The sequence below is a fragment of the Eurosta solidaginis genome, chromosome 1, assembly GCF_040869045.1.
Source record: "Eurosta solidaginis isolate ZX-2024a chromosome 1, ASM4086904v1, whole genome shotgun sequence".
Classification (NCBI taxonomy): Eukaryota; Metazoa; Arthropoda; class Insecta; order Diptera; family Tephritidae; genus Eurosta; species Eurosta solidaginis.
Window position 1 is genome coordinate 90,435,185 of NC_090319.1, and position 27,289 is coordinate 90,462,473.

Sequence of the window (27,289 nt, forward strand, 5' to 3'; positions counted from 1 at the left end):
CACTGCCATAACTTTCAAGAGGTTGCAGGTTTACCTTTTTCATTTTCAACTTACCAATTTATTTAGTTCTGGGAGCTTATCAACTATTTCTCTGGCCTTATCTGGATCCTCCGTATTGACACATTCTTCATAGACTTGGTCCGGGATACGAGGATCATATAATTCACGATACCACAGTTTCAACAGACTAGCGGGCGCATTTCCATCCACTGTGAAACGGGAAATTAAAAAAATAATAAGTTTTATTCGACATCAAGCGTTATTATAAATAAATTTAAATCGTATTTTACCATATGCACTGAAAAACTGTTTACTATTATTGATTTTATTGCTTCCTAACAAAAATTAAAAAACTTCGAAAAGTTTTAAAGTTCAAATTATTTTAGAAGTCCGAATAGTTTTCGAAGTTTAAATTATTAATGAAGTTCGAACAGTTTAAAATTCAAACAATTTTTGAAGTAGAAATAATTGTCGAAGTTCGAAATTGGAATTATTATCAAAGCCGGACTTTCTTTCTATTGTTTACTCACGAATATTATAACAAGATAAACATTCGTGAGTCATTGTCATTTGAAATGTAAACTTTTTTTACACAAATTATATGGCAGAGAAGTAAACATTTCAAGTTACACAAAATCCAGCGCAAGTTTTCTTTCTTCCTATCATTTCCCCTAAGCGTAATTCGCAACTTACCCATGCTATTTTTATAATCAGGAACTTCCCACCGATCAAAGCGGTTTTTCAAACAATTAACCTTATCCACATCGGCGGAGACGCGGAATATTCCTTCTGTTTGTTTGCCATTCAATAGCAAAACCTAAATATTCATTCAAAATTTAAAAAAGAAACAAATTTAATCAATAGTATCAAATTTAATATCAACGGGTTTTGTTATATCTTACATGCTCTGCTAATGTAGTTTGTATCCATGGTAGTTTACGGAAAGGAAATGTATCCTTTTGCAAATCAATAACCTTAGCGATTGTGTTGCTAAACATGTTGATGCGTAGAATTTGATTCTGGAAGATATAAAATGGTTACAAGTATGTATCAAACTGCTTTTAAGCTCCGCAGTTACTTTCAGGCGAAATAATTTAAAATTAGGATGGATGGAAAACGTGTCTGGGTCGATGACCAATTCTCTTAAAAGCGCTGAAATAAACGGACATCGTTGATGGTCGCAATCAATGTTGAAAAACTAGATCCTGCAAACAGATGTACTACTCAGAGTGGCCAAAAACAACGTAACGAAAAATACCAAATCTGCGTCTTCTACTAGTTGGTGATATGAATTTTCAATCTTAGCGACCACCGTAAGCTGATAAAGTCAAGACACATTCCGTTTTTCCGTGGGAATGTTTGCAGAGAGATAGAGATAGACAGGAGTCAAGGGGAGATAGAAGGCAGAGAAACAGCTAACGGGACAGAAAGAAAGATATAGGAAGCTAGAACTGAAGACAGAGATAGGGAAAGCGATCGAAAGAAAGATATTCGGGAAGAGACAGCGAGATAGTGGAAGGGAGATACTAAGAGAGGTATGAAGGAAAAGAGATAAATGAAGAGAGCGAGGAGTAAGAAATAGGAAAATGTGAAGGAGGAATAGAAGAAGAAAGAAAGAGGAAGCGAGGTGACGAAGAGAGACAGATAAATAGATAAAGAGAGAGATATGCAGGAAAGGAGAGAAGTAGAGCAGCATGGAAAGACGGGGTAAACAGGGAGGAACATAGGGAGAGGTGGGGAGAAAGAATGAGGTAGTGAGGAGCGGGGAAAAGATAGTAATGACACTAATGTTGGGGAGATGTACGGGAAGAGGCAGGAATAGGCAATAATAGAGGCAGAGGAGACCTATTAAATGTCACCTTAGAATAAAGCTGCAGCAGGTATGCCTGTCGTAGGATGCTACTATAAAACCGTTTAAAATTACCGAAATGATTCAAGGGGTTGCGCAGCTCAGTCCTTTCACGGGGTTGCCAGCGCAATTTATAGCATCTCCAACTTAATTGTCAAACTCACATACCCGTGGCGAATTCTGATTTAGCAGGGTATGCTCTGCCTACCCAACGAAGCCCCAAACATTCAATAACAGTGGGATTAAAAGGGTTATCAACCGCAAAATCTTCACAGCTTTCAAACTCAATTAACCACCACTCTTACACATTTAAAGTTTTTGGCGGAGTGAATGCGTTTGCTTTGTGGGTGGCTGTTGGTGATCGCGATCGAAATATTTGTCGCCTGTAGCTGCAACTGCACCTCCGTTACCCCTGTGGGCTAGGGGAAAGAATATACCCACGGTAGGTATACCGATCGTAAAAGGCGACCATAATACCATGGGTACCCAATCCATGAGTAAGGTGTTTTACTCGAAAGGTAGCAGGGTGGACGCGGGTATCACCCTGTGGGACCCTACGCATGGTGCTTATAAAAACTGCTACCGCGGGAGCAGGAGAAGCCAGTGTGATCTGATACACGGCATCGAACGATGCTTTGTACTCAGGTCTCACTTCCTGTCCTGGGATGGCCCCCTTGTGGGAGCATCGCGGGGGTTGTGGTTTCAAATAGAGTTCACTTATGACACACGCTCTGAGTAGACTTGTTTTCCCTTGGCCCTTGGGGACAGAAGCCCGGGGGAATTCGGTCTCATGCTTGCTACAGCAATCCCAATTTCATTGAGAAACTGAGCCTGAGTGGCAGATGAAAGAGTTGGTCACATCCCATAATTGTGGCAACCGAAGAAAAATGGTGACGAAAGATGGTGAATAAACGCATGTCTATCGTCAGCCGAAAAACAATCGATAATTGTACGAGTGGGCCGGTGCTCATCTCGTCTTTTGAGATGTTTGAGGCTGCTTTAGACTGCGTAAGCGAATAGGAGGCGTTCGCAGAATGGATGGCCACATCCAAAAATGTGGCAGATTTAATGATGTCAGATCACTGCAGTGTGGCAAGCTGCTGTTGCAAATATATTGCTGGGGCGGGAAAGCCCCGCAACACAGGTCTATGGTTGAAAAGGTTGCCCACATCCCTAAATTGTGGAATAAAATGGAAGCGTAATTGAAGATAATGAGGAAGATTATACAACGAAGCGAGTTATTAGAAGTTGTATACCACAGTAGCAAATAACGATGAATATGTGGGCATATATAAAGTAGCAAATAATGCAGAACAAAGTTGCATAAAACTGAATAGAAGGTTTGTTGTTGTTGTTGTTGTAGCAATGCTCGCCCCACCTAATAGCCGCGACCGATCACAAATTGTCATCAATATCCTCTAACGGGAGTCCAAGGAAACTTGCCGTTTCCACAGGGGTGGACCATAAGGAAAGGGGTGTTAGAGGCGTTGGTTCCACATTACAATTAAAGAGATGGTTGGTGTCATGTGGGGACACATTGCAAGCAGGGCATACATTTTGTATGTCGGGGTTGATTCTGGATAGGTAAGAGTTTAACCTGTTACAGTATCCAGAACGAAGTTGAGCAAGAGTGACACGCGTTTCCCTGGGGAGTATGCGTTCCTCTTCTGCGAGTTCTGGATATTTTTCTTCAAGTACTGGATTCACCGGGCAATTCCCGACATAAAGGTCCGACGCCTGTCTATGGAGTTCACCAAGGACCTGCTTGTGTTTTTCCGCTTCATACGGCTGGGTTCTCAGGTGCCGTATTTCCTCAAAATGCTTACGGAGATGACTCCTTAGGCCCCTAGGCGGTGCTGGTTCGTCAATCAGATGTCTGTTGGGATGCCCAGGTTTCTGGGTATTCAACAGAAACTGTTTGGTCAACATCTCATTTCTCTCCCTGATGGGGAGTATCTCGCCTCATTATGCAGATGGTGTTCTGGGGACATAAGAAGACAGCCCGTGGCGATTCCGAGAGCAGTATTTTGGCAGGCGTGTAGTTTCTTCCAGTGGGTGGTTTTTAAGTTTGGCGACCATATGGGTGACGCGTAGCACGTAATCGGCTGGCTAATTGCTTTGTATGTGGTCAAGAGCGTTTCTTTATCTTTTCCCCAGGTACTGCCAGCAAGGGATTTGAGGATTTTATTACGGCTCTGAATTCTTGGAACAATTGCGGTTGCGTGCGCACCAAAATGTAGATCCTGATCAAACGTCACACCCAAGATTTTGGGGTGTAGGACAGTCGGTAGCATAGTGCCATCGACGTGGATGTTCAGTATGGTCGACATTTGGGGCGTCCATGTTGTAAATAAGGTCGCGGAAGATTTAGTCGGTGACAATGCCAGGTTTCGCGAGGCGAAAAAACTGGAGAGATCAGGGAGATAGCCGTTTATTTTATTGCATAGCTCATCGATCTTTGGGCCTGGGCCTGTGGCCATTATTTTGCAGTCATCGGCGTAGGAAACGATTGTGACTCCTTCCGGTGGTGAAGGTAGCTTAGATATGTAGAAATTAAACAAAAGCGGGGATAGGACACCACCCTGTGGCACCCCTTGTTTAATTCTCCTTTGTTTTGATGTTTCGTTTCTGAATTGCACCGATGCCTGCCGACCACCCAGATAATTTGCGGTCCACCTTTTAAGACATGGGGGAAGGGTAGACCCTTCCAGGTCTTGCAGTAACGAGCCATGGTTGACCGTATCAAAAGCTTTTGATAGGTCTAACGCTACGAGTACTGTTCTATGGTGGGGATATTGATTCAAACCGCAATTTATCTGGGTGCTAATGACATTTAGCGCGGAGGTAGTGCTATGGAGTTTTCTGAAGCCATGCTGATGAGGGGCTAGCTGCAAATGTGCTTGGAAATAAGGGAGCAAAATGGCTTCAAGCGTCTTTGCCACTGGCGATAGGAGAGATATCGGACGATATGACTCACCTACGTTAGCTGGTTTCCCAGGCTTTAGTAGCGGGACCACCTTGGCCATTTTCCATTTCTCGGGTATGACAAAGGTGGAAAGAGACAGGTTGAAGACATGCGCTAAATATTTGAAACCCTCTTTCCCTAGGTTTTTAAGCATCGGCATGGCTATGCCGTCTGGGCCCACTGCTTTGGATGGTTTAGCGCGACCAATGGCGTCCTCAACCTCTCTAGCGGTGATGGTAATTGGTGACGCGCTGAGTTTGTGTTTATGTGCGTGTCTATTGGCTCTCCGTCTATCTTTGTCGACCGTAGGATGCATTATATATTGTCGGCAGAAAGCGCTCGCGCATTTTTTCGCATCCGACAGCACCTTATCGCCAAAGGCGATGGAAACTTTGTCTTTGTGCTTAGTCGGATTCGATAGGGACTTTACGGTGGACCAAAGTTTACCTACACCGGTAGAGAGGTTACAACCTCTTAGGTGCTCTTCCCATTTCGCCCGCTTGTGTTCGTCCACGAGCAATCTGATGCGTTGGTTTATATCCCTTATTTGGGGGTCGCCTGGATCAAGCTGTCTTATAAGGTCGCGTTCCCTCGCTAAGCTCGCGGCCTCCGCCGGGAAGTGGGGCCGGATTTCGGGAATTCTCCCGGCGGGAATGAAATGTGCCGAGGCGGATTCAATGACCTTACGGAAGGCGCGCTCCCCTTGGCGGGCATCAGTCGGGATAGGGAGGGCAGCAAAGCTGCTGTCTGTTGCAGATTTATATTCTTCCCACTTTCCTTTTTTGAAGTTTATGAAAGTGCGTTTTTCGGTGACGATGAAGTCGGCGGTACGCTCGAACGAAATAAGTATGGGCAGGTGGTCGGATGCCAATGTTACCATCGGCTGCCAGTTGACGCAGTTTACGAGTTCTGCGCTCACGATTGAGATATCTGGCGAGCTATGACAGCTTCCTACCATACGTGTGGGGGCGTCTCCGTTTATTGTGCAGAACGTCGTTTCGTCTATTTGATCCGCCAACATCTCACCCCTACTGTCCACCCGCAAGTTTGAATGCCATAGGTCGTGATGGGCATTGAAATCGCCTAAGATAGTGCGATTGTTGCCAGTGAGTAAGGCCTCGATATTAGGGCGGTATCCACTGGGGCAACAGGTGACAGGAGGGATGTAGATGTTGATGATTTCTAGATTTGCATCGCCTGACCGGATAGATAGGCCTTGACGTTCTAAAACATTGTCACTGCGGTCGATGCCAGGATCAAATATATGAGATTGCACAGAGTGGTGTATAATAAACGCGAGGCCGCCTCCATTTCCGCTCTCGCGGTCTTTCCTGTGGACATTATAACCAGAGCAGGTCTGCAATGCAGACCTTGCTGTGAGTTTAGTCTCTTGAATCGCAGCAATGCGGATGTTGTGCCGCTTCATGAAATCGACTATCTCCGTAATCTTCCCAGTTAGTCCATTACAGTTGAACTGCAGAATTCTGAAGTGCATGAGGGGTGACGCCGCCACTCTAGGGGTAAGTGAGGGGTGACTACGCCTAGGTTGTGGAAGGCCAGGACGCAATTGCTGTTGTGGCCTTGGGACTGGGCGCCCTTGGGCAAGCATTGGGGTACCCGGATGATTTGGGTTTGCGACCTGGCAACATGGCGCGATGAAACCCGTCGAGGGGTTGCCGTCGCGGAGACCAGAACATCTAGGAAAGTGGCACCACCCAAGGCAGGAGCTGCATTGAGCGGATGTCGCAAACCTATATATTCTGTGCTGGCAGACGGTGCAAACGGAGTCAGGTACTAAGAGTCTGTTTCCCTGACCTGCACGATTGCTGCCAGAAAAGAGGGGGGAGAAGAAGACGGGGGCAGGGGCTGATGCTCAGCATTGCTACCAGCTCTACTACGAAGGTAGTAGTTATGAGTGGTATCAGCTGTTTGAGTTGTTGGCGCCGTGGGGCGCGAGCAGCAGCGGGTACTTGTTGTGGCTTGCTGAGCAGCGAAGCTGCTGGAAGGTAGTGGGGATACGCTTAGGCGTAGACTACGGGACGCCCTTGGGCGTGAGCAGCAAGGAGCCACAAAAGATTTATAAAAGTTACGTGGACGTCGGGTTTTGGGATCAAGCCCAGAACAACCTGTCCGATGCAACCATCCCTTGCACGAGACACACTGAACAGAGTATGACCGTCCTAAAAAGATTCTTTTCTGGCAAATGCAGCAAAACCATTTCTCAGGACCGGGGTCAGGAGACGGACCCGGATTGGGTTCGATACCTTCCCGGAGTAAGAGAATATGTAGCAGTCCTGCTGCAAGGAGCTGCTGGGAGGATGACAATTTGTGGGAGGGACGAAACAAATTAAATGGGGTCACACTGAAATGACAGTCCTTGGTCGGGAAAAATCCCGAGTCGCTCCGGTACATAGAACCGACTGCCTTGGGAAGCGGAATAGAACGTTTAGCTGGGTTCAGTTGCAACATGATCTTAAACGCACAAGTACTTGTGACTAGCGAGATGTGTCTTGTTGCGCAAGTGGTTTAGTACCATGATTAGTGAAGATGTACCTTGTGAGTGTTTGTGTCGTAAGTACTTGTGAGCATCACTGTCTGTTGCTTTCACAACAGATAGTTTTATTCACAAGGAATTATATGACACTCTCACTCTATGGAACATTTAAGTAGCTATTCATGCTTAAGGAAAGACACTTGCGCTGATAGATTACATCGGTAGTTGGTTCACGGCGAACGGGCGTTTTTGATCATAACATGTGGTGCATAGCGTTGGAGGGAGGTGCCGCCCTCAAGGAATGTCTGAGCAAAATCAGCTCCGTCGTTAACAATGTATTATACATTGTTGTAACACTGCAGGACAGAAAAGGTTGGTCACATTCCTAAATTGCGACAAAACACAATATCTCAATCTGATTAACATGTTAATCAGATATCGAGATATCAAAATCAATGAAAGAGGGATTCTGAGGCAAGCACGGAACTCGCGGTGGAGTTGCGGTGCAACCGGGTGCCATTACCCGAAAATGGAAGGGGAGGATGGATAGTCCTCCTCGGCCAAACCAAGGCTGGTTGACTTGAACACCCCAGCTCACCGATTGGTACCAACTTGTTGGGCCGAAGATCAACGGACATTGATCTGTGTTTTACACCGGAGGTAGGTCTACGAAGACAGGGACTCCTGTAAGCACTTATCGACCACCACTGTCGTCCCCCTGTGGGTTAGGGGTTAGAATATGCCCACGGTAGGTATACCGGTCGTAAAAGGCGACCATAATACCATGGGTACCCAATCCATGAGTAAGGTGTTTTACTCGAAAGGTAGCAGGGTGGACGCGGGTATCACCCTGTGGGACCCGCGGGAGCAGGAGAAGCCAGTGTGATCTGATGCACTGCATCGAACGATGCTTTGTACTCAGGTCTCACCTCCTGTCCTGGGATGGCCCCCTTGTGGGAGCATCGCGGTGGTTGTGGTTTCAAATAAGAGTTCACTTTATGACACGCTCTGAGTAGACTTGTTTTCCCTTGGGGACACAAGACCGAAGGGAATTCGGTCTCTTGCTTGTCACAGATACCCAAATTTCATTGAGAAACTGACCCTGAGGGGCAGATGAAAGGTTGGTCACATCCCATAATTGTGGCAACCGGAGATGCCGGTAATATATGATGAAACACGGATGAAAGATGGTGAAAGAAGAAACGTATGTCTATCGTCAGCCGAAAAACAATCTATAATTGTAAGAGTGGGCCGGTGCTCATCTTGTCTTTTGAGATGTTTGAGGCTGCTTTAGACTGCGTAGCGAATAGGAGGCGTTCGCAGAATGGATGTCCACATCCAAAAATGTGGCAGATTTAACGTTGTTAGATCACTGCAGTGTGGCGAGCTGCTGATGCAAAGATATTGCTGGGCGGGAAAGCCCCCCAACACAGGTCTATGGTTGAAAAGGTTGGCCACAGCCCTAAATTGTGGAATAACACGGAGCGTAATTGAAGAATAATGAAAAATAAAGAGGAAGATTATACAACGAAGCGAGTTATTAGAAGTTGTATACCACAGTAGCAAATAACGATGAATATGTGGGCATATATAAAGTAGCAAATAATGCAGAACAAGGTTGCATAAAACTGAATAGAACGTTTAGCTGGGTTCAGTTGCAACATGATCTTAAACGCACAAGTACCTGTGACTAGCGAGATGTGTCTTGTTGCGCAAGTGGCTTAGTACCATGATTAGTGAAGATGTATCTTGCGAGTGTTTGTGTCGTAAGTACTTGTGAGCATCACTGTCTGATATTCCAATATTCAGATAGTTTTATTCACAAGGAATTATATGAATATAATGCAAATCTACCTTACGTTTCAATCACTTGTTTCTATATTTATGAAATTAAGTTAAGTACTGTATGCAATTGAAAAGATTGTCAAATGATTGTTTTTGAGTAGTAGGCCGGGTGAAAAAATAAAATTAAATAGGGAGTTGAATTGAGAATTTCAAAGAGTTGAGTTCTGAAAGTTTTTTTTTATTTAAAATAGTTTTGGCTACAAGCCTTAAAATTGTAATTCATTAATTATGAAAATCTCCCTTAATATATTGATTTAATTTCTGTTTTATTGATAAATAAATATCGTTATGAAACCGAACATAACTACTAAGTTGAGAACATTATTTAAAAATGGAGTTCTTTTATGGCGACCGTGGGCCGGAGCCCTACAATAAGAAAAGTTATGAAGTTTGAAGAATTGCAAAAATTAATTAATGCAAATTATATGTGTTGTGACATAATAAAAAAAAGACAGAAAAAAAATTGAAAAAAAGTTTTATACTATCGAAATACAAAATTAACAGCCCTATTCTGCATTTCGACTTGGATTGGAATTTTTTCGATTTGGCAATTTTGGTATTCTGTGTTCCAATCTCTTTCAATCCAACTTCGAATCGTTCGATTTTTTGTATTCTGCATTTCGATCGTAGTTCCGTTTTTCTAAGTTGCAAATTAGTTGGCGGAAAAATATTTTCTTTTTATTTTTTTATTAATTTATAACAGAATTTTAACAAAAAAGTAAGTAAAACTTGTTAAGAAACGTAGAAGGCTTGATGATTGTTTTTTTATATGTTTCCAGGTCAAAAACAACATGTCGATGTCGAAGTCCTTGGACGTATTTGCCCCGCAAAAGTATCTAACACATACTTGAAAGCATCCTTGTTAAGTCGAAAGTTTTTTTTGAACCTAGATAAGAAAATATGTCATTAAACTTTACCACTTTTTAGTTCAATTTCTTACAATTCGTCACTCATCTCAAATAGATTACACAAATCTCGCAGTATTTGCCTTTCCATTCTCGCCTGGCCATTTTCGTATGTGTTGCTTTCCAACTCCACAAATAACGCCGCGGCTATTGATTCCATTATAATAGACGCCCATAATTTGTGTCTGTTCGTTGGGTCCAGTTATATGCCAAAGCAAGCTGCCGGCGTAGAGGAAGGTGAAGCGAAAACGTAAACAATCCTTCCGGAAAGAATAAATAAACCTTTATAAAGTAATTTAGGCCAGTGCAATGAAATTAGCACCCTTAAAATGCAGAAAATGTCAACTATATTCGTGCAGGAATCCGTTTTAACAAAACTCGGTGGCCTCGGCAGGGAATTGGCCAAAAGAACGACAAAAACACACTTACAATTATGAAAGCACTTCACTCAAAAAAATATAACACTGCGGCAATATATTCTATTGCTTTTTTTTGTACAAAATGGCGTGGACAATAAAATATAAACGTTTTTCAGTGTTTTTTTACAAATTTTCTTTAATTTATTTTGTTCCAATGTTCACACACTCCGTACCAACAGCTGATTTCGAAAAATCATTTGCTCTTCCCCTTCTCTTTACGATTCCGTCGTAATACAGAATACCAAACTTCGATTAAAGCGGAGCGTAGAACGGGAACGTAATCGAAATGCAGAATAGGGGTGTAAATTTAAAACTTACAAAAAAATCTATGAAAATAAAGATTTTACAAAAGAAATAAGTTAATAAGAGCTAATATATGAACTAATATCCACGTTTTAGAAAACTTAAATATATATATATATTCGTATATAAAAAAAAATATTATCTTTGAGCTGTAACAATAATCTGTGAATACTGTTTACAGTAGAACAAAACGAAAAGCGGAACGAAGAGAAATACTAATATTAACATATTAAGTGAACGAAAGAGGAACATAGAGAAATACTAATATTAATATATTAAGTGAACGAAAAGCGGAACTGAGAGAAATACTAATATTAACAATGGTATAAAAAGAAGAGGAACTAAATGAGAACGGAAATGTCAAAGAAACATAAAAATATTCAGTAAACAGTCGTGAGCGGAACAAAACGAAATCGGAACATGAACAAGTGTGGAACAAAATGAAAGTGAAAATTAGTGGAAGAATTTTGGAAAAAGGAAGCTACTGAAATCAATAATGTCCCTCAACTCAACTGCAACAGGGTAGTCAACTATTGAATGGAACAAGTCAGCACTGAATATTAGCAACAATGAAACAATATATTACGAGCGGAAATCATACACTACTACAATAACAACAGCGGAACTAATAAAGATTGCAGCATTGGGTATGGCGCACAGTGTGCGAAACATGTAGTTTAGCAAATATAAAATCAATTTTTTCTTGAATTTAAATTTTCTTAATTTATATTATTTACACTTTTGCACATTTATTAAAGTACCACCACACACATGTACTCATTACATATTTACATAAAAACTATTACTAATATAATTTATCTAAATATTTAACAATAAAAAAATTAAAAAAAAAAGAAATAAAATTTAAATAATCATAATAATAATTAACAGTTTACTAAAATTGTATTTTAAATATATTAAAATATATTAACATATGTATGTAAAAGTGTACGTGTTAATGACAGTGGGCTGGTGTTGATGAAAATTTTAAAATATTTCTTTTTGTTTTTATTTGTTTTTGAAGACAAAATTAAAACAAAATAATTGAAATAAATAACTGAAACAATGTTTTTTTTTCCAAATTTTGTAAGCCCAGCGGAAATTTCATTTTATTACGATAAATTACACGGAAATTCTTTTACTATTACATATTCAATATTCAATTTAGATATCAAAGTTTGCTTTTGTTTTGTTTTTCTTTTACATGTGCGATTCTAATAGTCCACATACATTTTCAAATGCTAGAATAGAATTTAGTGCAGATAGAGATTCTTTATTTGAAGACTTTTTATGCTTTGATAACACAAATCATTCTACGCAAACTTCATCTTCTAGTTCAATTTCTAATTTTGACCTAACTTCAAATTCTAATTCTTATTTTACTTCTAATACTATTTCAAATCTTAACGATTTAAACATGGCTACTCTTGAGCAAAAAAAATAATTCATTAGTACTTGTGCCTCGATTATTCGAGAAAACTATAGCGGTGATCCGTTATCACTTGCCTCGTTTATAGATAAAATTGATTAATTAGAAGATTTAACTGATGTATCTTTAACTCCTACATTTATATCATTTTTAAAATCGAAACTCGAAGGCAAAGCTCGCGAAGCTCTACCAACGCAAATAGATTCTATTAGTCAGATTAAAGATGCATTACGTAGCAGAATTAGGCCAGATAACTCGAAGGTTGTTGCGGGTAAAATTGCGGCCTTAAGGGTAAACAATAATAATTTTACTGATTTTTCAAAACAAGTAGAAGATCTTTCTGATTCGCTAGAACGCTCTTTGATCATCGAAGGTATGACACAGGCAAAAGCTCATGAGATGGCGGTTGAGCAAACTGTTACTGTTTGTAGGTTGAACAGTCGTTCAGATATGGTGAAGTCTATCCTTGCATCAACAACTTTTAAGGATTCAAAGGATGTTGTTGCTAAAATGATTATTGAGCGTGAACAGGAGGTAAAAGAGCGGCAGGTGTTAGCGTATCGCTCACGTCCGATAAGATCTAATAGTTTTCGCGGGAATTTTAGAGGTAATAATAATTTCGGATACAATAACAATTTTAGATTCAATGGTAATGCAACTAGACCTAACAATAATTTACATTTTCGAAATACTAATTACAATGGAGGCAACAATAGGTATAATAATTACAACAACAATTACAATAGAAATAACAATCGGTCTGTAAATAACAGTAATTCAAATAATCAACGTTTACATAACAGGAATTCAGTCAATGTTCGTTCTTTAAATGCCGAAGCCCCTCAGGAGCGAACACTGAGGGAGCAGGTGCTATTGGATTAAATTCTTTTAAATCAATATATTGTCTAAATTTAAATTATTCTGACTTCATCGAAGTCAACTGTAGCGATTCTTATAAAATATGTTCTTTTCTTGTAGATTCTCAGGCAGATATTTCACTTATAAAAATTTCTAGTTTAGCAAGTGACGTAATAGTAGATAACAGTAATGGTATAAATATAACAGGTGTAACAACAGACACAGTAACAACTTTAGGCACAGTTAGTACGAACATAGTAGTTTCAAATATATTATTTCCTCTGACTATTCATGTTGTTGATGACAACTTTAATATTCCTTCGGACGGTATAATAGGAAAAGGCTTTTTAAAAGCAAACAAATGCATAATCAATTATGCGAATGATACAATAACGATAGAACTAGGGAGAGAAAGAGTTAATATTTCAATTTTGCATAGCACTTCAACAGATACTCTTGTAATTCCACCAAGATGTGATGTTCTTCGTGTTTTTAGTTTGAATAAATCGGAAAATCCAGTTTTTGTCGATTCTCATGAACTTTGTAGTGGTGTTTTTACCGCAAAATGTGTCATTGATACGAAAAATCCTATTTTAAAAATTATTAATACTACTGATGAAGTGAAATATGTTAAAAACTTCAATATTCAAACTGAGGACATAGAAATTTTGATATCTATCGCATAAATGAAACATCTGTTGATTCAAAACGCATAGAAGAGCTTAAGTCAGTTTTAGTAAAACAAATACCTTCGTATGCAAAAGATAAATTACTTGACTTATGTTTGAAATATTAAGATATTTTTGCTCTAAAAACAGACTTAATGACGATTAATAATTTTTACGAACAAAAATTAAGACTACCGGACAAGACACCAGTGTACATAAAAAATTATAGATTGCCATATTCACAGCGTGCCGAAATAAATAAACATGTTGATAATTTGTGAAAAAATGATTTAATTGAAGGAAGTTGTTCAAATTATAACAGCCCATTGATATTAGTACCGAAAAACGACCCAACTGGACAAAAAGCATATCGAATGTGTGTAGACTTCAGAGCAGTCAATAAAAAACTTATTGCAGATAAATTTCCTTTGGCACGTGTTGATGATATTTTGGATAACCTTGGTCGAGCTAAATATTTTTCGACTTTGGATCTTTTTTCGGGTTTCCATCAAATTCCATTACATAAAGATTCGAGAGATATAACATCATTTAGTACAGATCGTGGATCTTTTCGTTGGAAAGTTTTACCATTTGGACTAAATGTTGCTCCTAACTCATTTTCAAGAATGATGTCAATAGCATTTTCCGGTATTGCACCTAATCAAGCCTTTATGTATATAGACGATATTATAGTCATTGGATGTAGTGAGTCCCATCATTTAAAAAATTTAGAGAAAGTTTTTGAGACATGTAGAAAGTTTAATTTGCGGTTTAATCCTAATAAATGTAATTTTCTTAGATCTGAGGTAACATTTTTGGGGCATAAATGTTCAGCAAAGGGTTTGTTACCTGATGATTCAAAAATAGAGGCCATTAAAAAGTATCATAAGCCGCGAGACGCAGACGCAGTTAGAAGAGTTGTTGCATTTGCAAACTATTATAGGAGATTTATACCTAATTTTGCTTGTTTAGCGGCACCTTTGAATCGTTTGAGTCGGAAAAATGTTGAATTTAATTGGGATACCTCGTGCGAGCTGGCATTTGAGAAACTAAGAAAAAGTTTGATGTCTCCAAAACTTTTGCACTATCCAGATTTCACTAAAGAATTTCTAATAACAGTTGATGCTTCGAAAATTGGGTGTGGTGCGATATTGAGTCAAGATCATAATGGTAACGATTTACCAATTTGTTTCGCTTCAAAAGCATTTAGCAAGTCTGAACAAAATAAAGCAATTATCGAATTAGAACTTTTGGCAATATATTTTGCAGTTAAGCAGTTTCGGCCATACGTTTATGGTACACACTTTATAGTGAGATCAGATCATCGGACGTCAAAACTCTCTGGAATACGTTTAGAGTTATCTGAGTATAATTTTACTATAGAGTATATAAAAGGTAAAGCAAATGTAGGTGCAGATGCTCTTTCTCGTATAACTATAGATGAGTTAAAAAATTCGACTAAACATATATTGGCAGTACAAACAAGGTCAATGACTAAGCAAAAAGAGGAAATACAGATACAAAACGATAACCGACAAATACAGACAGAAACATTACAAGATTACGACCAATTTGCTTATAATTTTTCAAATAAAATCCCGAGAATAAAGTCGAATATAAATTATGATAAGAATGGTGATATTAGTAATATAGAAATATGTGCGCACTTAAAACATAAAAAGCTCGAGCTACTTAATTTTGAGATTGTTAACAAAATAGTGAATTTAGATGAGCTACTTTTGAGGCTGGAACGTAATGCCGGCAATCACAATATTAAGAATATTGAATGGCAGAAAGATGATAATATTTTTCATCATTTTACTATTGCAAATTTTAAAGAAACCGGGAATACAATTTTAAAACATTTAATAATTATATTGACAGAGCCAGTAGAGACGGTAACTGATGAAGACACGAAATTAAAACTTATGACAGTTTATCATAATGATCCAATATCAGGTGGTCATTGCGGAAATAAGAAGTTATACGCGAAAATACGTACAAAATATTTTTGGAAAAATATGACGCGCGATATTGCTAAATTTGTGAAAAATTGTGAAAAAATGCCTGTTAAACAAAGTTAAGCCCAAAACAAAAGAAAATATGGTGCTTACACCAATACGATAGGACCTTTGCCTGAGTCGAATAATGGGAATAAGTTCGCAGTTACCATTATGTGCGATTTAAGCAAATATTTAGTTACAATAGCTATCCCAGATAAGAGTGCAAAAACAGTTGCATCTGCAATTTTTGAAAGTTTTATTTTAATTTATGGAATAATGAAATCTATTAAATCAGATTTAGGTACAGAATTTAAAAATGAAATTTTTGCGGAATTGACTAAACTTTTGAAAATTGAGCATAATTTTTCAACACCTTATCATCATGAAACTGTTGGTACTATTGAAAGGAATCATCGTGTATTTAACGAATATTTAAGAGCTTACCTTGACGATTCATTTCCCGAATGGGACCTTTATTTAAAATATTTAACATTTTTGCATAATACAACAAGTACTGTTTTTGATAATTTATTTACACCTTTTGAATTAGTATTTGGTAGAAAAGTAACTTTGCCAAATGAATTAAAAAAGGAAAATATAGATCCAATTTATAATGTTGAAAATTATGCAAAAGAAGTAAAATATCGTATGCAAAAGTCACATGTACTCGCAAAAGAATTAATCAATAAACATAAAATTAGAAATAAAAATGCTTACGATAAAATAGCAAACCCCTAAATATTAATATAAATGATAAAGTTCTAATACAGAAAGAACCTCGAGACAAACACACAAACATATATCAGGGACCTTATACCATAACACAAATTGATGGTGTAAATGTAACAATTTTTGATGACAAAACTAAAAAGAAAAAATTAGTACATAAAAATAGAATACATAAGATAAAATAAATATTCTTATATTTTAGTTTTAGCATAGATTACAATTTAGTTGTTGGATTAATAAAAATTAAAAAACTCAAAAAAAAAAAAACAAAAAAAAAAAACAAATAAATTGTTTACTAATAAAAATTGAATTTAATATTTGAATTATTAACATAATGTTTAGAATATAAGTTAGTAATTATTTGTAAATTACTTAATGTAGTAGTAACCTAATATAGTATTAACATAGTAGTAATAATAATAATTAATAAATAAGTTAGTCTGTTTTTTTTTGTTTTAACACAAATTGTTCTGAATGATCGAATTTTAGGAAGGGAAGGTACCCCTAAATAATGCATATTCGTTCATTCAAAACAATTAATCTTGCAGCTGAATAATCAAGAAGGACGTGACAAAATTGATCACTTTGTCACATCCTTCTTTTTCAAAGGAGGGTGATATAATGCAAATCTACCTTACGTTTCAATCACTTGTTTACATATTTATGAAATTAAGTTAAGTACTGTATGCAATTGAAAAGATTGTCAAATGATTGTTTTTGAGTAGTAGACCGGGTGAAAAAATAAAATTAAATAGGGAGTTGAATTGAGAATTTCAGAGTTGAGTTCTGAGTTTTTTTATTTAAAATAGTTTTGGCTACAAGCCTTAAAATTCTAATTCATTAATTAAGAAAATCTCCCTAAATATATTGATTTAATTTCTGTTTTGTTGATAAATAAATATCGTTATGAAACCGAACATAACTACTAAGTTGAGAACATTATTTAAAAATGGAGTTCTTTTATGACGCTCTCACTCTATAGAACATTTAAGTAGCTATTCATGAGGAAAGACACTTGCGCTGATAGATTACATCGGTAGTTGGGTCATGGCGAATGGGCGTTTTTGATCATAACATGTGGTGCATAGCGTTGGAGGGAGGTGCCGCCTTCAAGCAATGTCTGAGCAAAATCAGCTCCGTCGTTAACAATGTATTATACATTGTTGTAACACTGCAGGACAGAAAAGGTTGGTCACATTCCTAAATTGCACAAAAACACAATCTCGATCTGATTGACCTGACAATTAGATACACGAGATTATAAAATCAATGAAAGAGGGATACTGAGGCAAGCATGAACTCGCGGTGGAGTTGCCGTGCAACCGGGTGCCATTACCCGAAAATGGAAGAGGAGGGTGGATAGTCCTCCTCGGCCAAACCAAGGCTGGTGGACTTGAACACCCCAGCTCACCGATTGGTACCAACTTGTTGGGCCGAAGATCAACGGACATTGATCTGTGTTTTACACCGGAGGTATGTCTACGAAGACAGGGACTCCTGTAATTCCTTATCGACCACCACTGTCGCTATAAGATGAAGCATGCGGTAAATTGTGCGAATTATTGCTTTCTTGTAACAAATCAAAGCTGGAATTTTGGGTTTTGTAAAGCGAGAACGAGTGAATGTTGGGTTGGTGGGTATGAGTAGGCAGGTTGTTATTGTAAGGTCAGTGGAAATGGGAAATAAGATACATTGAAATTTGTTAGTGTAGACAAACTATGAAGCAGTTATAGGTATGTATGTACATATGTAAAAATGTTTGCAAGTTGAAGCTGCTTACCTGCCAATTTATTTATTTTATTTAGTTCTGGAAGCTTATCAACTATTTCTCTGGCCTTATCTGGATCCTCCGTATTGACACATTCTTCATAGACTTGGTCCGGGATACGAGGATCATATAATTCACGATACCACAGTTTCAACAGACTAGCGGGCGCATTTCCATCCACTGTAAAACGGGAAATTAAAAAAAATAATAAGTTTTATTCGACATCAAGCGTTATTATCAATAAATTTAAATGGTATGTTACCATATGCACTGAAAAACTGTTTACTATCGTTATTTTATTGCTTCCTAACAAAAATTAAAAAACTTCGAAAAGTTTTAAAGTTCAAATTATTTTAGAAGTCCGAATAGTTTTCGAAGTTTAAATTATTAATGAAGTTCGAACAGTTTAAAGTTCAAACAATTTTTGAAGTTCGAATTATTTTCGAAATTGAAATAATTGTCGAAGTTCAAAATTGGAATTATTATCAAAGCCGGACTTTCTTGCTATTGTTTACTCACGAATATTAATAACAAGATAAACATTCGTGAGTCATTGTCATTTGAAATGTAAACATTTTTCACACAAATTATATGGCAGAGAAGTAAACATTTCAAGTTACTCAAAATCCAGCGCAAGTTTTCTTTCTTCCTATCATTTCCCCTAAGCGTAATTCGCAACTTACCCATGCTATTTTTATAATCAGGAACTTCCCACCGATCAAAGCGGGTTTTCAAACAATTAACCTTATCCACATCGGCGGAGACGCTGAATATTCCTTCTGTTTGTTTGCCATTCAATAGCAAAACCTAAATATTCATTCAAAATTTAAAAAGGAAAACAAATTTAATCAATAGTATCAAATTTAATATCAACGGGTTTTGTTATCTCTTACATGCTCTGCTAATGTAGTTTGTATCCATGGTAGTTTACGGAAAGGAAATGTATCCTTTTGCAACTCCATAACCTCAGCGATTGTGTTGCCAAACATGCTGACGCGTAGAATTTGATTCTGGAAGATATGAAATGGTTACAAGTACGTATCAAACTGCTTTTAAGCTCCGCAGTTACTTTCAGGCGAAATAATTTAAAATTAGGATGGATGGAAAACGTGTCTGGGTCGATGACCAATTCTCTTAAAAGCGCTGAAATAAACGGACATCGTTGATGGTCGCAATCAATGTTGAAAAACTAGATCCTGCAAACAGATGTACTACTCAGAGTGGCCAAAAACAACGTAACGAAAAATACCAAATCTGCGTCTTCTACTAGTTGGTGATATGAATTTTCAATCTTAGCGACCACCGTAAGCTGATAAAGTCAAGACACATTCCGTTTTTCCGTGGGAATGTTTGCAGAGAGATAGAGATAGACAGGAGTCAAGGGGAGATAGAAGGCAGAGAAACAGCTAACGGGACAGAAAGAAAGATATAGGAAGCTAGAACTGAAGACAGAGATAGGGAAAGCGATCGAAAGAAAGATATTCGGGAAAGGCAGCGAGATAGTGGAAGGGAGATACTAAGAGAGGTATGAAGGAAAAGAGATAAATGAAGAGGGCGAGGAGTAAGAAATAGGAAAATGAGAGGGAGGAATAGGAGAGAGAAAGAGGAAGCGAGGTGACAAAGAGATGAATATATAAGGAGGAGAAAGAGAGAGATATGCAGGAAAGGAGAGAAGTAGAGCAGCATGGAAAGCCGGGGTAAACAGGGAGGAACATAGGAGGAGGTGGGGAGAAAGACGAGGTAGTGAGGAGCGGGGAAAAGATAGTAATGACGCTTATGTTGGGGAGATGTATAGGAAGAGGCAGGAATAGGCAATAAAAGAGGCAGAGGAGACCTATTAAATGTCACCTTAGAATAAAGCTGTAGCAGGTATGCCTGTCGTAGGATGCTACTATAAAACCGTTTAAAATTACCGAAATGATTCAAGGGTTTGCGCAGCGCAGTCCTTTCACGGGGTGGCCAGCGCAATTTATAGCATCTCCAACTTAATTGTCAAACTCACCTACCCGTGGCGTATTCTGTTTTTAGCAGGGTATGCTCTGCCTACCCAACGAAGCCCCAAACATTCAATAACAGTGGGATTAAAAGGGTTATCAACCGCAAAAGCTTCAAAGCTTTCAAACTCAATTAACCACCTCTCTTACACGAGGCGAATGGCTCAGGTCATTTAAAGTTTTTGGCGGAGTGAATGCGTTTGCTTTGTGGGTGGCTGTTGGTGATCGCGATCGAAATATTTGTCGCCTGTAGCTGCAACTGCACCTCCAACACCACCACTGTCGCTATAAGATGAAGCATGCGGTAAATTGTGTGAATTATTGCTTTCTTGTAACAAATCAAAGCTGGAATTTTGGGTTTTGTAAAGCGAGAGCACCAAATAGCATAGGGAGTGGGCGTTAGTTGTGAATGTTGGGTTGGTGAGTATGAGTAGGCAGGTTGTTATTGCAAGGTCAGTGGAATAAGATACATTGAAATTTGTTAGTGTAGACAAACTATGAAGCAGTTATAGGTATGTATGTACATATGTAAAAATGTTTGCAAGTTGAAGCTGCTTACCTGCCATCCTTTCGTGTGCGTTGTTTTTGCAATGAACCAAATCGCAAGCTTTCGCCAGCATTGGCATTATTGAAACGCCGATAGCCATGTATACTAGATAAACTGGAATCACTGTACTTGCCTGTCTCTTTGTAATGATTTGATGAATCTGCCATGCGTAAAGGTGGTAAAAGAGAAAAGTGGTAATGATTAATTTAATAGTAATTTTTTGGCTTCTAATATTACTACCTAGTAATTATGTAAACATGCTTAAATGGGCAATGTTCTCTTATATATTTAATGTACAGATTGCTGAGTCTTATAAACTATCCACGTAGGCATACAATCATATTTAAAACGGAAAGCAGTTTCGTGCAGTGGCAGTGCGTTCCAACAATAATCACTTTGGTGGACCTGGTCATATTATGACGGGTTGAGCGCCTATGCGTAGAAGATGGATATGGTTTTATTTACTAGGAGGTATAAGTTTCCGAATTGGACTAGGCCTAAGCTAGGAGGGGTGACCCTGCAGGAGGCAGGAGAAAACTTGCACGAAATACCTAGGGATAATTTTAAACAGAAAGCAGACGACACGATATACCTATACACCGATGGATCCAAATAATGGAAGGTGTAGGGTCGGTCGTTGATGCGGCAATAAACAGATCCTACAAGCTGTAAGATCAATTGTTCTTCATGCGAAAGTAGTAGCAGTGTCTAAAGCAGCGGACACTGTAGAGGAAAAAAACGTAAACTGCAGCCGCGTTAACTTTTACGTTGACAGCCAAGCAGCAATCATTCCCTGGAAAGAATTGGGATAGGGAGAAATATACATCATTATTTGGTCAATGGGCATATGAGAAGCGATGGAAATGAAAAAGCGGATGAGCTAGCTAGCTGCACATGATCGACAGAGCGGGAAAGGCGTGGAACCAAGCGCGGCGATGCAAACTTCCGAAGATCACGTGCAGATTTTACAACCTTGGACTAACAAAGTTACTTCATAATTGAAAATGGAGGACGGTAGGCTCATGATGGGTATTCTGACATGACATTGCCTTCATTGGCGTCACATGTTACGTGACACAGTTGTCAAATATGTTAGCATTTGCCAAGATGAGCTATTTTACCACATATGCCCTGGATTTTGATAGCGGTTTTCAGTTTGATGGTTGAGCAAACTTCTGGTAACCATATGGACCCATTCAGTCTATGTGAGGTCCTCACGCACCGGCCAGTTCAACCTAACATTTTACGGATAATTGAATTCAAATAAGAGCTAAGTTTTTGAGAATGTCGGGAAGGACGAGTTTCCGAGCACCATAGTGTAGACTTTTAATGAAATGTGTTTTAGTTATGTATAAACAATATCTTGATTGTTGACTATTGTTGTCGGTTTGGAGGTGATCGATCATACTTGAGGCACTTTTCATTGCCAAATTGTCAGTTATACCAGATTTGCTAAGTGAGGGTTGGAGGAGGAAACTATCTCGAAGATTTCCCAGATGTTTCAATACATCAATAGTAGATGCAGATGCAACTTGTATAAAGTTGTAGATATTGTTGAACTCAACGAGTAAAGCGTAGTTCGAATTGAATACACACGTACATACATCCATTATTTGACAATATGCCATTGAATTTCATTACAGATGGGAGTCCATTGACTTTGATTTTCTTCTACTCGAGTTCAACAACGGGCTCTAGTTGATTCTCCGGTAATAGTGCAGTTTACGGTACCCACCGAAATTTGGACCAAAATTTTCGAGTGAGTTATCAAATGACGCGTATTCACGTCTAGATCAAGAATCCGAAAGCGGAAGTTAACTTTTCTTACCCGTTCAAAAGATATTAAAACCGAAAAAGACCCGCGGGTCCCTCCGAAACCGGGGGTGGGATCCATAGTATTTTTGCGCAGAACACCTTTCTGCGTTGGCGGCTATGGCCGCGCTTATAAAAAATAAGGTAATAGTTTAGTTGAGGGGTCGACTGCTAATACGCGTCAAAAAATATCGAGAGAAGTGTCAAAATACGCGTATTAATCTCGAGAACAATAATCCGAAGGCGGAAAAGAAAAATGTTGTCTATGTCCGGAGATATTTGCAGTTGAAGTTGGCGATTTTCATGTGGTTGTTGTTGTGTTAGTATCCCCCAAAAAATTGTGCATCACCGTGGCGGTAGCCACGGTTATACCACACACCCGGACTTGGCATGGCGTAGCCCAGGGTTATTTTTTATAAGCGCGACCGAAGGCCGCCAACGCAGAAAGGTGTGTTGCGCAAAAATACTATGGATCCCACCCCCGGTTTCGGAGGTACCCGCGGGTTTTTTCTTTTTTTCGTTAATATCTTTTGAACGAGTTAAAATTTTGATTTTCCACCTCGGATTATTAATACTGATGTCAAGACGCGTCGTTTGACACCTCTCTCGATATTTGGTAGCGTATTAGCAGTCGACCCCTCAACTAGACTATTACCAAAAATGACCCTGGGCTACGCCATGCCAAGTCGGGGTGTGTGGTATAACCGTGGCTTTTGTGGGTAAAAACGCAACAACCACATTAAAATCGCCAACTTCAACTGCAAATATCTCCGGACAGAGATAAATTTTTTCCGCCTTCGGATTATTGTTCTAGAGATTAATACGCGTCTTTTGATACCTCACTCGAAAATCTTGACCCAACTTTAGGGTGGGTACCGTACACTGCAATAATACCGATTTTCCTTCGCAATAACAATTACATGTAGCCATTAACATGGTCAAAAATGACCATAGATATACCCACCGTCAATTATTTGGCATCTTAATCCTAGCACAAAAGAACTAGACACCGTTCTAACGACCTTGTACGCATGCGGTGGCCAGCACAAATTCCATCACTGATCAAAGTCGATCAGTGCCACAGGTTGCTCAATAAGATGGCGCAGTAATTTGGTATCAGTTTTATATTCATACCTGGACATATAGTTTTGAATATCAATCATAGAGTACATCTTTCCTGACCTGGTGATGATATCTATTTTAATATCGTTTTTGTTTAAGTGTAAAACTTACAACTTTGACCGGCTGGACAAGGAAAAAGAAGACGTTACAAAATGTGTCCATTGAGCAATCATCAGTGATGTGTACACGCAAATGCCTGACTTAGTGATGGAACGATATTTCACTATCGGTGATTGCATCGCCTCGAATTAAAAATTGCCATAGCGGAATGATACAGGTGGCAGCATGGTGACATACCTACAAACATAAATAAAAATTCCATGTACTTTGTTTTTGTAAATTCGATGGACAAATGCAGGGATGCACCTTAACGTTAAGCTAATCGTTTATCAAAAAATTTCCACCGTTTCCGTTGAAACACTTCGAAATATTATCGATAAAGAAATTATCAAGATAAATTGTATCTCGTTTTTAACCGAAACGAAAAGCTTTCGTTAACGTTAAAAACGTTAACGAAAACGTGATACTTTATGTTTGAATTGTGCTGGCAATGCTATAGCCATGGTGAAGCCGTAAGGTGGCAACAACGAGCGCACATACACACACACAAACTCTATGTAATTTGTTTGTGTAATTCGTTGATGGTAATGTCAAAAATACTCTGAGAAATGTTCGTACTGTCAAAATTCATGAGAAAAGTTGCAATCAGCTTGGATAATGCTTTCACCTTTAATGACTCCGCCATCAATCAGCTTTGACAGCATAGTTTGAAATTAATAATCAACATAAACGATTTGATTTCGTTTTGATATGGCAGAAAACGAAACGAAATCATTTCGTTAATTTGACGATCTTAACGTTAATAAACGAAACGAAATGACTTCGTTTCGTTTATTAATGTTGATTATCGTAACGAAATGATATCGTTTCGTTGGTTAAGCATGCCTGTTCGTATAGAAACATGAGTTGGTCCATCGCTGCATTATAGTGGAGTAGAATGGTAAGTACTCCAGTGGACCACATGGTCCAACGATTTTTGCAGGGCAGATGTAGTGATATTTTCGCACACGTGAAATTTGATAGGCAGATGTCGACGCTGTCTTTCATTTAACTCATACGGGGAAAGGCTAAGCAGCGACATCTATTTTTGAAAAAGTAGGTTTATTAAAGGCATAGTTGCCAATCTAAAGACAAGTAATTAAAAAATTATTTGGCGCACAAATTGAACCAGACTTCTAACTGGATTTATCTGGCTCAAATCGTTGTTGTTGCATTTACATACAAAATTATTTATCTGGCTCAGGCTCTTTGCCACCGAATATATCAGAGTTGACGATTTTCCATCATTCTATTCTTTTGAATGACAATCACCTCTGGCAGCATTTCGCCAATAGCGATATTTCTTCACTCGGTTGTGTTTACTTTTACTGTTTTATAGTACAGAGGTTTTCGAAAAACAACTATGACAGTGATGTGTACACGCAAATGCCTGACCTAGTGATGGAACGATATTTCACTATCGGTGATTGCATCGCTGCGAATTAAAAATCGCTAATAGTGATAGCTATTGCTATCCAAATATAACAGTGATAGGCAATTTTCCTTCGTTCGTTTCTTTTCAATGACAATCACTTCTGGCTGCAATTCGCCAATAGTGATATTTCTTCACTCGGTTGTGTTTACTTTTAGCTAGTTTGCTCTTTCAGGCGACGTTATTTTGAGTTGACATTTTTATAAACGACGTTTGATCTGGTTGGCTGCGAAAATTTTGTGCCACCGTGGTGTGATGGTAGCGTGCTCCGCCTATCACACCGTATGCCCTGGGTTCAACTCCCGGGCAAAGCAACATCAAAAAATTTTAGAAATAAGATTTTTCAATTAGAAGAAAATTTTTCTAAGCGGGGTCGCCCCTCGGCAGTGTCTGGCAAGCGCTCCGATTGTATTTCTGCCATGAAAAGCTCTCAGTGAAAACTCATCTTGCAGATGCCGTTCGGAGTCGGCATAAAACATGTAGGTCCCGTCCGGCCAATTTGTAGGAAAAAATCAAGAGGAGCACAACGCAAATTGGAAGAGAAGCTCGGCCTTAGATCTCTTCGGAGGTTATCGCGCCTTACATTTATTTATTTTTTTTTTATTTATCAAAAATCCTTTTTAATACGGAGTGAAAGATCACAGCAAATTATAGTAAAAAAAGAAGTGAAATTTGGCAATTTTATGAGCCCATAAATGAAACGCATGCAAAGCCCGGTGATAATTGTAAAAGTCCCCGTTCATATAAATATTTCATGAAGTGTATAAAAGAGATTAAATGACTGATTTTTTTGTTTTTTATTACAAATGACACCAAGTAGACCTGGGTCTTTAGACTTGGTCTAAGATTGGTTGCCTGTGTAATTCCTAAGTTAATACTTCCAGGCAGTAGCTGTTAGCAGTTTTATAAAATATGTGTTTTTGATGGAAAAATAAACGAATTATAGAAATAAATATCACTCGTCTTATTGTAAATAGATGTAACTCAAAATTTAAGTTTTTTGGGAGAATGCAATTCAAGCTTTATCATATTATATGGTTGAATTCTCCGTGTAATTTCTAGGGCACTGAAGTGGGTGGCTAATTTTCTGTTAAAAGATATTTTTATAATAGTTTGAAGAATTTGCTATATTTTTGTTCTGCATTTTTCATTAAACAGTAGCCGTGTTTATTTTACAGGCGTATACGTTTACGCTTAAACTTTATATGGACTGCTGAGCTTCAAACTTTAAATGCAAATTTGAAATTGCTGCTCATAAAATTATAAGTACTAATTTTTAATATGCATTATACTCAGATGTAACTGAAATATGTGTCTATGTTTCATCTCAGCACTAATTCTATGTATCACCTCTAAAAATTGTGTGTATCCACTATTCATCGCAACCGATTCAGCTATATGTTATGCACAGACATACTACAGAAGGCTGTGTATCCGCTTTTCGGTACACCCTGTGCTGTAGCTAGTTGTTTAACCAATTCCGCTAGATGGGTCTCCTAAGCATTATCTAAGCGAGGATAAGCGTTTTTTTTACGCGCAAACATAAACGTATACGCGTGTAATAAAACACGGCTATTAATTCACTTTACTATAAAAACATTATGCAGCCAAATACAACTTTCAGAATAAATTCATACAGAGTATTTCTGAATACGTCGGTGTAGTATAAAATAATAGTAAATAAATCATGTTTTTATGGTGTTACGTATGCAGATTTATTTCGGGTTGATTCATCTTACACTTAAAAATCAAAGCATTTTCAATTAGCAAAATTTATAAAACAAAGATGCATAGACATCTATTTCTGCTAGTTTCATCTCATTGAGTGTAATACGATACTGAACATAATGTCGTCAGCCAGTTAACAATATTGTATCATAATATCCGTGTTTTTTTTTACACGCGTATACGTTTCGTTTGCGCGTGAAAAAAACGCCTATCCTCGCTTAGATAATGCTTAGGAGACCCATCTAGCGGCAGTGGATAAATAACTAACATAAAAACACAGGGTGTACCGAAAGGCGGAGACACAACCCTGTGATGGCCAT

The 27,289-nt window shown here is 38.4% G+C and overlaps 1 protein-coding gene across 17 annotated transcripts in view; it reads right to left on the reverse strand.

The window, feature by feature from the left end:
* The window catches only part of LOC137236462 (rho GTPase-activating protein 39-like), a 556,674-nt gene that overhangs the window by 92,473 nt on the left and 436,912 nt on the right, over nucleotides 1-27,289 (reverse strand). For 8 of the 17 annotated variants that reach the window (XR_010948428.1, XR_010948426.1, XR_010948425.1 and 5 more), the window contains 7 exons: nucleotides 20,789-20,936; nucleotides 19,129-19,245; nucleotides 18,919-19,042; nucleotides 18,248-18,415; nucleotides 903-1,019; nucleotides 694-817; nucleotides 55-209 (listed from right to left, as the gene is read on the reverse strand). Coding sequence is in view for 11 of the 17 variants with exons in the window: in XM_067759094.1 (XP_067615195.1) it covers nucleotides 55-209; nucleotides 694-817; nucleotides 903-998 (375 nt within the window). In the remaining 6 variants the exon portion in view is untranslated. Of the gene's footprint in view, nucleotides 1-54; nucleotides 210-693; nucleotides 818-902; nucleotides 1,020-11,546; nucleotides 11,600-18,247; nucleotides 18,416-18,918; nucleotides 19,043-19,128; nucleotides 19,246-19,304; nucleotides 19,388-20,788; nucleotides 20,937-23,552; nucleotides 23,898-27,289 lie in introns of those variants that run through there. The other 9 variants (XM_067759092.1, XM_067759093.1, XM_067759098.1 and 6 more) reach the window with 9 other exon arrangements.